The 18,343-nt window shown below is 31.9% G+C and overlaps 1 protein-coding gene across 3 annotated transcripts in view; it reads left to right on the top strand.

Annotated features, from left to right (window-relative positions):
• LOC134249984 (microfibril-associated glycoprotein 4-like) overlaps window positions 1-16,264 on the top strand; it is an 81,872-nt gene extending 65,608 nt beyond the window's left edge. Inside the window, exon 5 of one of the 3 annotated variants that reach the window (XM_062732327.1) lies at window positions 16,228-16,264. In XM_062732327.1, the coding sequence (XP_062588311.1) occupies window positions 16,228-16,247 (20 nt within the window). In that variant the 3' untranslated portion in view covers window positions 16,248-16,264. Of the gene's footprint in view, window positions 1-11,913; window positions 12,489-16,227 lie in introns of those variants that run through there. The other 2 variants (XM_062732326.1, XM_062732325.1) reach the window with 2 other exon arrangements.
• The last annotated feature ends 2,079 nt before the right edge of the window (window positions 16,265-18,343 follow it).

Genomic DNA, 18,343 nt, shown 5'->3' with positions numbered 1-18,343 from the left:
CAATCTCCAATTCAGGGTTACATGGTATCCAACAATAAAGGTTGTCTTGTAGTAATTAGAGCGAGTAGTAGGTCATTCTCCATCGAGACTTTTTTTGTGTGAATTGTCATTTTGAGGGTACATCATTTCCTTGACAATTTGGTTAAAATTTTGACGAGATACTTACATAAAATTCATGCAACATCGAACTTAAATATGTATCATTAACCAAGAATTAAAGAAATTATATGTTGTTCGCATTTGTTCTTTAAACCTTCAAAAAATGTTAGGTAACACTTAGAAGTTTGGTTCAGTGTATATATATGTAGATACACATGCATTAATACAATATACCAACACCTGTGCACCCTGATGTAAGTTACTGTTTACCTTCTGACTTTTCAGCCTATAACACTAATTCATACAATTAGCTTTCTCGTATCAGTCACAACATGTTCCTAACATAGACATCGATCTCGTCCCTTAGAAAAGAAACATAAACTGTAAATAAAAGAACTTCACCTTAATAAGAAAGAAGATGACAAACATGGGGAAATGGCAGATTTAATTTGGGGATTTACCTCTTCCGGTCAGTGGAGTAAAAAAATATTAACAGAGTTATCTCGCTTTTTCCAAAAATTAAAATCCACCCTTTTCTAACGCGTGCATTAAACTCTTATCAAATAAACTGATTGTTGTGTGATATGATAACAGGCTTAATAAAGTTCTAGAGAGAAATGAAAAAAAATATTGCTGGAACAATTGAAGAAAGACACCTTATATTATTTTTTTTCCAGAAGTTAGATATATCAATTAAAAAATATTATTTTTAAATTGTTGTAGGCTAAGGACAATTGAGAGAATCCATTGACAGCATGACATCACTCATATATTATTATAAAGTAATACGTTTTTAATCATATAAGGCAATAAAATTATAAATGAATGTATTCAAAGAAAAGGTTTTCGTTTGTTAAATCCTATGATACTGTTTATTTTGCATCAAACATGTTTTTCTAATCAAATTAAAACAGATGAGAAAGGTACATATTTTTAATAATGACCAGAAGACCAAGAAATATACAGGAAGTAGAAAGCAGGAATTTTTTCCTTTAGTAGATTAAGGTATTCACCATAATTTTAGAATAAAAAAAGGGGGGAAAAGATTTACACAACTCATATCTTTTCCGTGTAAAAATAGAATGTAATCCATTTATGAAACAAAAAAATATAGGAAAATGATATTGTGTCTTGTTTCCTATCACATCAAGAGTGGAAGGATTTCAAGGTAAGCTTTTCGTAGTGTTGGTGAGTGATTGCTGTCTAGATTTATTAATACAGACTATGTGTATTCTACTGCGTAATCTCTAATTTGTAATATACAGATTTTAATTATATACATGTTATTGTGTGATCTCTTCATACATTGGTATAATATATTTATTTATTTTATGTAATTAAGTATAGAAACAATGAGAAATATTGAAGTATATTTTTCTTTGATTCATTTTATGTATTTTTATCAATGATTTAAAAAGAAAGCTTTAATATTTGCAGACGTACTCTTATTTATCTTTTATCTGTAAATCATGTTTTTCAAATAAAATAAAGCCATAATATTCATGTAAAATATTTACTTCATACTTGTACTTTAGAATAGAAAATTCTTGAGAATGTTTAACTAATGAATAAACATGCTCGAGTAAAATTCGCAATACAGTATTTGAGCTCAAAAGTCAATTAAATAATACACAATAGGAGCAGAGCAAAACATCCGAGGTTGGGTCAGGTGCCAAGGAGGAGCCAGTCGACCAGTCACACCGGACGTGTGCTCACTGTCATGTACGAGAAAGCATCCTAAAAATCCGTCGATAACTCAATGCGCAAATGATGACCTAATTATATTGGGCCCTTGTGGCTTTCTGTTTATTTCTGTTTTTCACGTTTAAATGAAGATCATAAGGTGCATGTATGTTATTAATATTCCATAACTTTAACATATCCAAGATATCTGGTTTGTTGCCTTTATCTTCTGAAGTATTTTTGATGATCATCGATTGATTTAAATCTAATTTTTTTAATAATAAATATATATTTAAAAAATGTTTTGTTACATTTTGTTTTTCCCACAGTTGATAACTAGTTGCAATCTCTCTTGTTTTTTAAGGAAAGGGCACTTTCTGTTCCCAGCAAGAAGAAGAATAAAAAAATTCCTCTTAAATCTACAACAGAAAGGAGAGATAGTTTCCCTTTATCTGAAATATATTGAATGAACCGGATAGCATATCAAATTTCATATAAATTGTCCAATAGTTTTGCTACTATTAAAAATTTGATTAATAAAGACGTAGTTTTCTTCATTTGATTCACAGGTCAAAGGAACAGCTCTGATTGATCCAGTACATCAGAAAATATCTCACTAGATCTTACCCAGAATGTGTATTCTGATAAATTATCTTTTTGATTTTGTGGGGATTTTCAAATTTGACAGTCAAATGAATATTTATTAATTATAAATATAAGACTTTTTGCTTGTGCCTTCAAATCAATATTTAGATACATCGGCACCGTTTTATTAAAAAAAAGCAATATTCATTTACATTTCTATATAGATTCGAGCTATCTCTTTACTTTAAACTTAAAAAAAATACCAATGTGTCTGACACTTTTCTGTCATATTTGGATATTCTATTTTAGAAAAAAGATGTAAATGGTAACATAAAGCCTAAAGCAAAATGTGAAAAACGTGACTTTAACTTTTTTCTGCTTAATGGAACAAAGCTCTATAAAATATACACCCAGTTCTCTGTTTGTGACAAAATCAACAAATACAGACTTTTTCTTCGTGGACCAGCTACCGGGACCCTTGGTAGGTAAACGGTAAAAGAATGAAGACTTTTTCCTGGAGGATCAGCTAGCGGGACACTGGGTAGGTACATGTAAAAAGACAAAAAAATGTGCAAATGACGATCAAAAAACAGGAAGAGAGAGAGAGAGAGAGAGAGAGAGAGAGAGAGAGAGAGAGAGAGAGAGAGAGAGAGAGAGAGAGAGAGAGAGGTACAGCTTCTAGTCAGTGTGAGAACAAGTTTTAATTTTCTCTCTCGACATTGCACTTCCTCAGTAAATTGTTCATACGCAGAGTTTTCTCTTGCGTTTTTTTGACTACAAAACAAAACGCAAGAGAAAACTCTGCGTATGAACAATTTCTTATACGAGGTAAATTATTGTCAAGCAAGTTGACGAAACAAGAATATCAGCAGTCTCGTTTAAAGTCATCATTTCGTAAGTTCTATGGTCGATTCAATGACCTTGTCAGCAAACACAATTTATCATTGCCAATAAAAATATATCAATCCATACATCATTTTTTTGTTTGTGTTAAGTACCTTTAATTATAACTTTTATGATTAAAATATCTATTATACTCTTAATGGGACAAAACCCTCTGAATTATACAACCACTTCATTGTTGCTTTTGAAACGACCAAATACATTTTCTTCTTGGAGAGAGAGAAGAGGGAGAGTGAGTAGAGAGAGATAGGAGTAGAGAGAGGGAAAGATAGAGAGAGGGAGAGATAGAGAGAGAGGGGGAAAGAGAAGGGGTGGAGAAAGAAAACGGAGAACTTTGACCTTTTGATCCCCTTTCAGTGTTAAGATGTTTTGAACCCATAGAATACAACAAATTTTAATACCAAATACAATATAACATGACATCTAAATATCTATATCGATTCTTCTCTATTCAGAAGTACATATATATATATATATATATATATATATATATATATATATATATATATATATATATATATATATATTGATTCTCCTTACTTAAGTAAAGATTATTTAAAATAGAACTGTTTCATTGCTTTTTACCTATTCTATTACGCAATGGTCATAGCAAAAAAAAACAATCACCAAAAAATTTCACATTATTTTCATTTCAACGAGGGTTGTCCTGTAAAATCGTGGACAAGTCGTCTAGAGTGTAAAATAATCATGACTACGATCTGAAATTTTCAAACTCTTTGGTACATAATCAGTTATGGGTCAGAATAACCCTAAATGCCAGCAAAGATCAACAACACAATTTAAACTTAACAATAATTAATTTACAGTAATATATAATAGGTATATGAAACATAAAGTACAAACTTAGCAAGAATCTAAAAATACATACATCAGAGTGTCCGTTGCTGCACACAATGTCCCAGTGAAAATATATCCCAGTTGTACCTCAATGGTGCTTATACGACAAATTATTGTATATGCATCGAATTGACAGGGTATTTATACAGTATCATAAATCTAGAATATTCTAGAAATTGTTAAAACATGATATTACTGGAACAATCTGGACATACACAAAATTTAAGAATGTTCTAGATAAAATGACCAAACATGTTGACCACTCTGGAATGTTCAAGAAACTAAATGTTACTAAAATATATATGATGAAACAATACACATCTCACAACAATTTATTATCCCATAAGAGAAATATGCATCTTCAGAAATAGACGTGAAAGAGAGATTTCACACCTGTACAGTATTGAATGATTTAGATTGACAGGACAGTCACGTGGACTCCTTGTGAAGCAGGAAAATAAAAACGAGTATGACTGTCAAACAAATGGATACGATTCGTTGATTAAAAAAACTTTTTTTTCACTGTCTTAAGAAAAAAATCCATTAAGATGTAGGTTTTTTTTCTATTCGTGTAGGTATTTCTCCGTCACGGATTTTTTTTATGTTCCTTAAAACAAAATTAATATTTACTTACTGCTACTTATTTATAATAATTACATATTGAAGTACATTCATAAATTTACAAACAAAAATATATTCGAGAGATGAATTCTTTAGCAGGAATGAATGCATAAACTTTAATATTCAATGGAAAAACCCATCATGCTCCTTATTTCTTTATTGTCACCTTTATAATTTATGTCTACAATAACGATTTCTCTGATACATTCATCATTTGGAACAAGGAAGTGATATCGCTCTTATCTTGGGAATTCAAATTTTAGTACAATTAACATCCTTTTAATGATATATTTAAAATAGTTTGCTTTGTTACATCAATAAAAGATTTTTGTTTAATACGAACATATATCACATCATATTTTGTAAACGCCTGTCTGTTAAATCGCATTTCAGAACTGAAGTTATGAATCTTGATTTGCATATCTATTATACATTTTTTGTTAAAACTTCACAAATATGTTTAATCTATGAATCATACAGCCAGTTCTCTGTTGCCGATAAAACGAACAAATACAGACTTTTCTTTGAGGAGCAGTTACAGGGACCTTGTATAGGTAAAAGGAGAAATGTGCTTATGGCAATAAAAAGCAGAGAGAGAGAGAGAGAGAGAGAGAGAGAGAGAGAGAGAGAGAGAGAGAGTTGTCAATGTGAGTACGAATTTTAATTTTCGCTCTCAATGCTGCACGACTTGAGCGTTCAACGTTTGCGACGTTAGAATATAACTAATGCTTTAACCTTTTGAATCCCTTTCAGTGTTATGTTGTTTTGAATGCCATAGACTTCAACACAATTTAGATTCGAAATATATGTGTCATGTAAATATAAATCTATTACGAGTCACTTCGATTCAGAATTCCATCTTTACCAAATCTTCTTATTTACGAGTTGCATCTCTATACCGAGTCTCCTTAATTCAGAATTACATTTCTATACCGAGTTTACTTAATTCAGAATCACATATCTGTACCGAGTTTACTTAATTCAGAATCACATATCTGTACCGAGTTTCCTTAATTCAGAACTCCATATCTATACCCAGTCTCCTTAATTTAAAACTACATTTCTATACCGAGTCTACTTTATTCAGAATCATATATATGTACCGAGTCTCCTTAATTCAGAATTACATATCTATACCGAGTCTCTCTAATTCAGAATTACATATCTATACCGAGTCTCCCTCATTTAGAATTACATATCTATACCGAGTCTACTTAATTCAGAATTACATATCTATACCGAATCTCCTTAATTCAGAACTACAAATCTATATAGTCCCCTGAATTCAGAATTCAATATCTATACCGAGTCTCACTTATTCAGAATTACATATCTATACTGAGTCTCCCTTATTCAGAATGACACATCTATACCGAGTCTCCTTAATTCAGAATGACATATCTATACCGAGTCTCCTTAATTCAGAATTACATATCTATACCGAGTCTACTTAATTCAGAATTACATATCTATACCGAATCTCCTCAATTCAGAGCTACATCTCTAATTCTCTATAATGAATTTCCTCATTTCAGAATTACATCTCTTTATAAAATTTCCTAAATTCAAAATTACGTATCTATACCAAGTCTCCTCAATTCAGAAATGCATATCTATAAAGTCTCTTTAATTCAGAATTACTTACCTTTACCAAGTCTCTAAAATGTTGAATTACATTTCTATACCGAATCTCCTTAATTAAGAAAAGATTAATTTAAGTAGTACCTTTTTATTGCTTTTACCTATTGCATAAAAAATATGCATTATAGTTCTAAAAATTAAATAAAAACATGTTAAATTTAGTAAAAATCAACGGTAAACGTCTAAATCATGTCAATTTAATGACAGTTATGTCTATTTTCTCTTATCTCTGTTTAATGTATCTTTAGTCTTCTACATCTTTAACCCTTGTTTTTAAGAAGTCAATCCATTAAGACGCATGTTTTTTTTTTTTTTTTTTCGTTTAGCTGTTTTCTACGTCGTAGAATTTCTTCCTTATTCCTTCAAGCAATATTTTTATATACTTACTGTTACTTAATATTAAATACAAATTAGAAGGCAGCCAAACCTTAACAAAAAAAGAATCAAGAAATAAATTCTTTAGCATGATTAAATGCAAAAAATTTAATATTAAATGAAAAAAAAATCATTCTCCGTATTTTTGCCTCCTTTTTTTTTTTGATTTATCTGTCTCACAATAACAATTTCACTTAAACATTCATCATTCAACAAAGCAGTGATGTCACTCAAATCTTGGGAATTCAAATTTTTGCACATTAACATTCTTTTTATGACATATTTTGAAATAGTTTGCTTTGTTACATTAATAACAGAATTTTTTTAAAGGCAGATAATCAAATTTATTTTTTGTAAACGTTTGTTAAATAAAATACCAGAAATTAAGTTATGACGGTTGTTTTGAATAGTATTTATGATTTCTTTTTTATTAAAATATCAATAATATGCTGAATGGGACAAAGCGCTATGAATTATACAACTCTTTTTCTGTTGAGGGTGAAACGAACAAATACAGACTTTTCTTTCAGGACCAGCTACCGGGACCTTGGATAGATAAAAGGAAAAATGTGCAAATGACGATAAATAAACATGAGGAGAGAGAGGGAGGGAGAGAGAGAGAGAGAGAGAGAGAGAGAGAGAGAGAGAGAGAAAGAGAGAGGGAGAGAAAGAAGATGACGGACTACGCTCTACAGCTAGTCAGCCTACTGAAGGACGCACTGAGTAAGAGAGAGAGAAGGAAAGAGAGAGAGAGAGACAGGGGGAGAATGAGAGAGATAGAGAGAGAGAGAGAGAGAGAGAGAGAGAGATGGAGAGAGAGGATAGAGGTTCATTTTTCTAGTCAATTTGAGCGGGAGTTTTGTTTTCCTTCTTAACCTTGCACAACCTGAGTGTTCAATGTTTGTGACGTTAAAATATAACTCATGCTTTAACCTTTTGAACCCCTTTCCGTGTTATGATGTTTTGAATGCAATAGATTTCAACACAATTAAGATTCAAAACAAGTGTCATGTAAATATTAATCTATACCAAGTCTCCTTCACTCAGAATTGCATCTCTATATCGAGTTTCTTTAATTCAGAATTACATATCTATACCGAAAAAAAAAAAAAAAAACTATATCTATATACAGAGCCTCCTTAATTCGAAATAATTTAACTTCACTTGTATCAAACAATTTCATTGGCTGAATCATTCAAAGGAACATATAATATTTTCTATAACATAACTTGCCTACGTCACAATGAGTTACGTCAAAAACATAATACTGCACTTGACGTTACCTTTTAAAATAATCCCTAAATTTTCAGCCGTTTTCCGGAAGAAAATTTGTCTTATTGTCTACACTGAAATTAGATTATTTGGAATGAAGATTATTTCAACTGATGTTATACGATACAACATAACTTGAGACAGTTAACGTTTTTATTTAAAAACCGCTTTGCGGTTCATAAAGCCTAAACTTCCCCAAGTCGTTTTATATCGTATAACAAAAGTAAAAATAAGCTTCATTCCTTAAACACCAAATCTATTAAGTATCTCCTTAATTCAGAATTATATCTCTATACTAAGTCTCTTTAATTCAGAATTACATATCTATACCGATATCTTTAATTCAGAATTACATTACTATACCAAGTCTCCTTAATTCAGAATAACATATCTATTCTGTGTGTCTTTAATTTAAAAAACATATCTTTACCGATCTTTTATAATGCTATCCACTACCAGCATTACTCTGAATTTGAACTATCACCAATGCATCCTGGATCTTTTATTCTTTTGTTATTTCTTGATTGTCGAATAAAATTATCTGCTGAACTTTTGAGTGTTGTGGTAGCGAAACATTTAGGAAAATTTTAAACTTCCCGATTTACTGATATATAAACTACGAATTGTTTTAGGGAAGCTTATTTTCAGACAGCGTGCAAGTAAAACCATGGCAGGAGTTTGGACGGCTATCTTCGTGTGCGGCTTGTTCTTTTGTACGGCTAGTTCTCAGCAAATTTATTCTAATGAAAAAAATTACTGCGTCTGTAATGATCTGACTATAAAAATATTAAACGATAAAATTGACTCCCTGAGAAGTGAAAACGCGAGGATAGCGGTTAATCAAAAGAAAATTCAAGAAGAATTTTACGAGATGTTTAATATCCTGACCAAAAATGTGACCAACATCCACGAAGATTTGAAAGGCAGTATGCTGCAAACCATCAAGTCTGGTAACTTTTTCTCACTTTTTTTCTCTCTCTCTTCCTCTTTCAGAGTATATTTTATATTACAATTATTATTGTATCATGTTTTTTTTTCTCTTTCAGAGTTACACAAATATAAAGATTGTAAGGACCTCTATATCCGTGGTAATACAGAATCTGGTGTGTATGAGATATATCCATTTAATAATAACAGCAAGGTCATCGTCTTCTGTGACATGATGACAGAAGGTGGAGGGTGGACAGTAAGATCTCTCTATCCTTCTATCCCTCCTCAATTTCTCTCTATCCATCTTCTTGCAATCTCACTCTACCTTCATTACTCCATCTGTTTCTTTCTCCCCCCCCCCCTCTCTTTAGCTCCACCAACAATTTTACCTATGATTTCTCTAATAATATATTAATCTTTGATTTTTAAACTGATATCATATCTTGTCGCTGAATGAACATTGAATGATTTTTTTCTGGCCTATTTTACGGGAAGATAATAAAATTCCGAAATAGATATTTTTTAGTTTCAACGTAGAATAAAAATATATATAATATCATAAATTTGATAACAAAGATTTGTTTTCTATTCTGAATAGTTGTTGGGGTTAATAGAAATGAAGAAAACTTTAGTATGAATTTGTTTTAAAATCATAACTTTAAAAAATTCGTATATTTACTTTATTTTTTATATTTATATTTTTATATAATATATAATAATATCTTTATATTTATTATTTATTTTATTAATTAACCCCAAATTACTCCTTGTGAAAGTAACAATAAACTTAAAAAAAACTCCTATACTTAATAAATCCTTAGGCTATCCAGAAACGGGTTAGTGGATCAGTAAATTTCGACAGACTACAAGAATGGATTTGGTTTCCCTAATGACTCCTACTGGATAGGTAAATTGTATACAGTTATGGAATGACTATAGAGGACATAGCAAATTTATGGCTCCCCAAAGGATTCGGGTTCCAGACACAGAAATATTTCCCTCCCTCAGGAAACCATGAATTTGCTATTTACATTGTACACATTCCATAACTGCACATTATCTTAGGTTGTTTTTAGGGATGATAATTCTTCTACCTGTATTATTTACTGTTTTAATTAGATTTTATTTCTTTTCAGTTAAAATGGAGTTCATAAGAATTTAGGAAAAATGCAATATATAACGATTTCTCTACTTTGATTTCAAAAGTTGAAGGTTCATTGCCTAAATGGAATTTCTGCATACCTTCACATCCATATGCATATGTTGATGTATAGGACAACATAAAATAGATATGTTTTGCTTTATTGATTCTTTATATATATTGCACAACGATTACATATTAAAGGAAATGACGTTATGCATCAACTAACCAAGGGAAGGAACTCCTCCCTCTACGTCTCCATCACACTGAATAATGGGACAAAGCTCTATGAATTATACAACCAGTTCTCTGTTTCTGAAGAAACCAACAACTACCGACTTTTTCTTGGAGGACCAGCTACCGGGACCCTTGGTAGGTAAACGGAAAAAAAGAAAGTACGAATGGCGACCGATAAGGACAGAGAGGGAGAAAGAGTTTAATTTCTTGTGACAGATGGACAAATACCAATTCTTTCTGTGAGAATCAATCCTGGAGTTACGTAATTAATGGAGGGGGATGAGTGGATATCAGTATTTTGAAAGTAAAATTGTCCTTGTATATTGAAAATCAAGAGTCCATACTACATGAGCCAATCAGTAATAAATTGCTAAAAGATTTAACATTTTCACGTCATAAACACTACGTGCATACTTGTGCGTAATGTTGTCAGATACATAACTCATACAGATAAATCAATTAAGGTGTTAAACGATTATTAAATTAAAAACTTGCATTGGAAATGTAATTAATTACAGTCGATAACGAGAACTTGTTGTAATTATCCCGCTTTTGTGTGGAAGGTATAAATAGTAGGTTTAACAAAATCAATACAACAATAAAGAAAGAAGTTAATTACACAAATTGTATGTACGTGTATTCGCACACATTTGAAGAATTTTAATGATTAATGTGTTGATAAAATTGAAGAAAAGCTATTGTTTCCTGTACCGTTAACTTAAAAAGGTGCACACCCCACCCCCCCCCCCCCAAAAAAGAGAAAAAAAATCAAACCGTTATTTTCTAATGTTAAATCAATTTATTGGTTCATGAAATTATTGTTTTGAATATCCCTTCTTTATGTATATACGTATATAGGCTTACCAATTTCAATGTTTAAAAAAGGCTTCACATGAATGAAATAATAATTAAATTTGTTGATGTCACCCGCGGGGCGCGGTGGTTAGAGACGTGAAGTAAGGAATCTTTACGTCGCGAGTTCCAATCCAACTGTAGGACGTGCAGACTGGTACTTTGGATTAGATCGTATAAATCAAAGTCAAGTGTCGTAGTAGATGCTGTCACGAAAAACTTAGAGAACTGCTCAATTGCCGTGTATAACATGTATTAAAAAACAAATTTTCTAGTTCTCAACCGGCAAGTGATGGCGTCACCATATGAGTGAAAACTGCTCGAGAGGGAGGCTAAACTACAAACATTCAATCAATCAGTCTTTTATTTATGTTGAGACTCATCAACATGTTCGTATACAGTCAAAAAAGAAATCAAATGACAACCGAAAAACAACGTTAAATATTAAATGAAAACAGTGTTCATCTATTGTAATTGAAAGCAATGCAATTTAAAGTAATTCAAAAAAAGTTTTTTATTGTTGAATGCTATAAATGCTTTAGGCTTTAAATGTTTAGTAAATAATAAGGATCTAATCTAAAATAGGTGTTCATGTTATATTTTTCTCTGATAATTTTATAGGTGACTCTATGTTAGACACTTCTCTACCCGAGACAGAGATAATGACAGATTGACTGGAGATGACTGTTGTATCTTTTTATAATATTGTATTTTAGGTGACAGCATGAGAAGCCACGATCTGTCTGGGATGTCCTTCAGTACCCCAGACAGAGATAACGACAGATGGTGGGATAACTGTGCTGCTTCCAGTGACCTGAGAGGAGGCTGGTGGTTCCGCTCCTGTCACCACGCCTTCCTTAACGGTCAGTGGTCCCCGGGATCCTGGTACAGACCATGGTATCCTACAGTCTCTGATAATAAACAGACAAAGGAGACTTTTATGATGCTGAAACATAACTGACTTTTTATATCTTTATATCCATACTTGTTCAAACATAATATGAAAAGTTATATACTTTTATAATAGAAGATGAAAACTTTATATTTTAGACATAATGGTGGTTTCTTTAATATATACAATGTATCAAACATATAGATTTAATGTTATTATGTGTAATGAATTTATTGAAAAGTCCTAACATGTATTGCGTTTAAGATAGTGTTGTACATGTAACATCAATTACTAAAAACAAGAAAATCGCATTAAATATTGTTACATAATAAAAGTTTTGTTTTTATTTTATCAATTGTCGTTTTATAATTAATAGTCTAATGATATAAAGTATGTTAACAACAAAGACAATGTTTTTTTTTTTAATACATTCCTTGAATTTCAACTGATCCCCGTGAAAGGTCACATGACTGGGTAGAAGTACATGTAGTATCCATCAGTCTGTCATCTCCATGTGTGTTGATAATTAGAATTTCATTCTGTTACAATTTATAAATGATGTAGAGATGATAATTTCGTAGATTTTATTTTCAAACACCAATATTACTTGTTACTTGTACTGTATTTTGTATATACAGTGAGTGGAAAATGCTGCATGTAATGCCAAACCAATTAACTGAAAACAAAGTATTATATGATTTATTTTCATGACATTAACGTTGAAGGCCTCAGTGTAACGTCATAAGTGAAAATCAAATTCCCCGCTCTTCTTGAGCAGTTTTAAGTTTTATAATCCACCTTCAGAAACCTTAAATCACATTGACATATATTTGAGTCTTTCAGACAAAAATGCTACATATCCCGTGATGTAAATGTTGTTATTTTTACGGCGCTAAATTTTGCGCACGGAAAGGGATAATTCTTTCTACTTTCCTGCATTTTTAATAAACCACCTGTCCTTTCCTAATATGAGAAATACTCTTTAAAAACCTGTATATTTTATCCCCCCTGATCCTTTTAAATCGTCCATTAAACCTTATCAAATCGTTTTCTTTTTTTAATTGATAAACTTTTTTTGGGGGGGGGGGTCACGGAGAAGCCTATTAAGGGTTTGGAGGCGGATACGATACTACAGGTTGATAAAAGAATATATCTTACATTTGGGAATGAAAGGTAATTGATAGTTCAATGCTGAAATGAAGAAAAATACACCCCCAAATTTGGCAAAAAACGTCGTTAACTGGTCAATACTTACTTTACGAGATCGGTTGCGTTTTCATCAATAACTAAAAAATAGAACATAACCCTACGGTTTCTGTAGCTAGAAGTAGATACATGTTGCAAGGCTTTTAAATTATAAATGTATTGTAGACAAAATTGATCAAAGGATTGAGAAAGAAGAAAAAGTTACAGTTTCAATGCTGGAAGTATAAAAATAAAAATATCTTCATTTATTTTTTTTTTATATTTTTTATGCTTAATTATAAATCATGCTTAATTATAAGGATCTTTTCTTATAAATATTTCCAATGTACCTCGTTCAATGGAATGGCTCTGTTTTACTGAATTCTAGTCATGTCATATGTAATGTCTATTAGTTCTATTCAATTGATAAGTAAAACACGCTCGTGTATTAAGGAAATAATGCCATATTGTGTTCTTATGTTACTGATATAAATGTTAATATTGCCTGGTGTATTACATTTTGTGTTCTTATGTTACTGATATAAATGTTAACATTGCCTGGTGTATTAGTAGACTTTATTTATAGCCTGAGTACGTCTTGCTTACCATTAAATTGGCATAATTACAAAAAAGTATATGTCTGACGAAGTTTTAAAATTTTGCCATTGCCACATGTGTATCATCTTCTCCCTTCTTTTCTTCGGGTAATACTTTAATCGGATAAGACATATTGACTTATGGAGACACAATGCAATCAAGATTGATGACTCAGATACATGTATGCTTTTATTGACTTATTGCGACACAATGCAATCAAGATTGATAACTTAGATATGTTTTTATTGACTTATTGTGACACAATGTAATCAAGATTGATGTCTTAGGTATGGTTTTATTGACTTATTATGACACAATACAATCTAGATTGATGACTTAGATATCATTTTATTGACTTATTGTGACACAATGCAATCAAGATTGATGTCTTAGATATGGTTTTATTGACTTATTGCGACACAATGCAATCAAGATTGATGACTTAGATATGGTTTTATTGACTTATTGTGACACAATGCAATCAAGATTGATGACTTAGATATGGTTTTATTAACTTATTGTGACACAATGCAATCGAGATTGATGAATTAGATATGGTTTTATTGACTCATTGTGACACAATGTAATCAAGATTGATGACTTAGATATGGTTTTATTGACTTATTGTGATACAATGCAATCAAGATTGATGACTTAGATATGGTTTTTTTGACTTATTGTGACACAATGCAATCAAGATTGATGACTTAGATATGGTTTTATTGACTGATTTTGACGCAATACAATCAAGATTGATGACTTAGATATGGTTTTATTGACTTACCGTGACACAATGCAATCAAGATTGATGACTTAGATATGGTTTTCCCTACGATGAAGTTATAATAAATGGACATAAATATAGATCATCAATGCTGTAGTTATTTTTTCTAAAAAATAGGTTTAATCTTGCTCGACAGCAATTAAATTGCATAGTAAAATGACCTAACTTTACCCCGAACTCACGTGTACACAATAGGTGCAGCCATTACACTTGAGGCATGCTGGAATGCACAAATTAAGGTCAAAATCTCTCAGTAATCAAATACATATCAACATACTCTTATCTCTAAATCGCTTAATACAATCAATTAAACTATATTCTCTATAGCATTATAACTAGAGGAAATTTTAGAATCTAAGACAATATATACATGTAAAAATACATATGCGTCTATAGAACATGACAAAATGTTAGCACCCAAATGTAAGTTACTGTTTACCTGCTCACTTTGCAGCCTTTAACACTAATTCATACATTTATTATTCTCATATGAGTCAATAAACATCAAACCTCGTTCCTTAGATTAAAGACGTAATCAACTGTAAATGATAAAATATCACCTGAAGAGGAAAGAAGATGACAAAGATTGGGCAATGGCAGATTTATTAAACTTGGGGATTCACCGCTTCCGGTAGGAAGAGTGAAATATATTTACAGAATTATCCGCCTTCTCCAAAAAGTTAAATTCACACCTTCTAATTCATACTTATACTGTACTTCAAAAACAACCCCCCACCCATCCACCCCCCCAAAAAATAACAAACTGTTTTTTTTTTATATTATATCAATTTATCGGTTCTTGGAATTATAGGTTGGAATATCCCTTATTTATATGTACGCATATAGGCTTACCAGTTTATATGTTCATAAAAAGGCTTCACATGAATGAAAAAAATAATTCAATTAATTGACGTCACCCGCATGGCGCGGTGGCTCAGGTAAGAAATCGACATTTACGTCGCGGCTTCAATCACACTGTAGGAAGAGCAGACAGCAGTAAGTGCTGGCACGAAAAACATAACACACTGTTTAATTGCCCTTTATTACAATATAATACATGTAATATATTACAAAATATTTAGCTCTCAACCGGAAAGTGATGGCGTCACCATATGACTGAAAAATTCTCTAGAGGGACGCTAAACAATAAACAATCAATCAATGAATCTTTTATTTCTATTGAAGAATCGTTAGTTAATTCGTATACAGTGAAAATAGAAATAAAATTAACAGAAAAACCAAGTAAAATATTAAATGTAAAAGTGTATATGTTTATTGTTATTGTAAGCATTTAATTTCAATACAATTCAAAACAATTAATTTTTTTATTTTAGATACTATAGATTTTTTTTTATTTAACTTTAAATTTTAAGTAAATAAAAATGATTTTATTTGAAATACGTGTCCGTCTAATATTTTTTCTTGATAATTGTACAGGAGACAGTGTGTTAGATGTGGGGTTCTGGCTGGATCTCTCTGGGATGTCATTCTCTATCCCAGACAGGGATAATGACAGATTGACTGGAGATGACTGTTGTGTTGTATTTATGTTGTTATACTATTGTATTTCAGGAGAAAGCATCAGAAGATAGTGACAGATTGACTGGAGATGACTGTTGAGTCTATCTATATTACTATACGGTTGTATTTAGGAGACAGCATGAGAAGAGGGACAGCTGCACTTTACCGGTACGTCCAAATAACATGGAAATAGCACGTGCTCTTTCTCTATAAGAGAATCACGCGTCAGCGTGACGATTTCGCTAAAATAATGAAATGCAAAAATAACCTATTTTTGAATTCCTTGTCATTTTTCATGTTAATAAACTTCGTTTAATTAACAAAGTTTTTAATTAAAACTTAAAGTACTTTCAAAACAAACCTTTCACTTTCATTTTGTCGGCTACATTCCAAAGTCGTGACGTTTTTAAGCACGTAACTTATTTCAGTGCTGTGATTGTTCAGGGTTGGTGACGTAAAATAGAAAGTTTGACTTCCACTCTATATGATTGTAAACAGTGATTCAGCATGCACCTTATTTACGATGATTTGTATTGTGTTTTCTATGAATGGATATTTTTCATTGACTGACTGCAGCATTCTAGAATTTTTGGAAATGTTAGCGATAAATGTGATCCTTAGTTTATGGAAATGGTGAATAAGTGGAGAGGCAAAACTTGTAAACATGCAGTGAGGACAGTCTTGTTTCGAGAAACAGCAATCAGCAGTATAAGAAAAATGAAACGTATAAAGAGACACATCTTATATTTCTGGAAACAGAGCTGCAGTTAATCTAACATACTCCTGGGTTTACAAACTAAAAAATCTAGAGATTTCAATTTGCAAAACACTGGATACTTTACAATCATTGAGACCACATGGAATGCAGTTATAGAGGAAATCTCTACTAAAACAAAAATGCACTAGGATAGTAGCTATAATTAAAAATTGACGTTTATCTCCTTCATCACCCATAAAAACGTATTTACAACTCGGCAAAAATATACACAATTGGTCCTACATGCATGTATAGTGACACTTACGTATGGCTCCGAGTCTTAGCGCAGATTTATCTAACGACTAAGGTAAGTTTGTTTTATTCATTTTTTACGTATTGGGGGCTGCCGCCCCCACAACCCCGCTTAAAAATGCGAAAACCCATTTAGATATCTTTTTTCTCGCTTCGAGAGTTTCTTACACAACAAAATGGCGTTGTCCATCATAGTTGATACGTTGCTAAGTTTTTACGCCGCGCACTCTCATGCGCGGATCTGAGAATCAAAAAGGCGGCCGTACCGGTAAAGTTCATTCTATCCTGAGAAGAAAATGACAGATTGACTGGAGATGACTGTTGTGTCTATCTATATTACTATACTGTTGTATTTCAGGAGACAGCATGAATAGCGGCCATGATCTGTCGGGAATGTCATTCTCCACTCAAGACAGGGATAATGACAGGTATATTTATGATAACTGTGCTGCTTCCAGTAACCGTGGGGGGGTGGTGGTTTAATGAGTGTAACTACGCCTGCCTTAACGGTCAGTGGTACCCGGGGTCCTGGTTCAACCCCTGGTATCCCACAGTGACTGATAGTAAACAGATAAAGGAGGCTTTCAAGATGATAATACCTAACTGACTTTTCTTTTCTTATATCCATACTTGTTAACACATGTTATGCAAAATTATAAACTTTTATAGCAAATAATATTTCTTGACATAATGATTAAATCGATGTTATATCACAAAGCAACGTAATTATGTTCCCCAAACGAAGTTGGGGAACATATTGTTTTTACTCTGTTTCTTATTATTATTATTATTATTAGGGTCTTCCGTCTCCAACGGAAGACCCTTTTTATTATTCTATTGTTTTTTTTTTTCACTTTTATTATTAGGGTCTTCCGTCTCCAACGGAAGACCCTTCTATTATTCTATTGTTTCTTTTTCACTATTATTATGTCGCCCCGAACGAAGTCGGGGACGACATATTGATATTGTACGCATGTTTTTTTTTATCCAGGCTGTTTCTCGGAGATGGCTGGGACAATTTCCTGAAACTTTCCTCAAAGGACGATCACTGGTTGTAGTTGTGCAGTGAGGTCGTTCAGTTCCAATATTCTACCGTTGCCATGGAAACCTGTAAAAAGCGACGAATTTTGTCCGGGGTGTTTCTCTGGTCCCTTTAAA

This window comes from Saccostrea cucullata, unplaced genomic scaffold, assembly GCF_032062105.1.
Source record: "Saccostrea cucullata isolate Sc308-1 unplaced genomic scaffold, CSIRO_AGI_Scuc_v1 ctg997, whole genome shotgun sequence".
Lineage (NCBI taxonomy): Eukaryota > Metazoa > Mollusca > Bivalvia > Ostreida > Ostreidae > Saccostrea > Saccostrea cuccullata.
The sequence above is the reverse complement of the archived record's forward strand: the minus strand, read 5'-3'. Positions and strand labels throughout refer to the sequence as shown.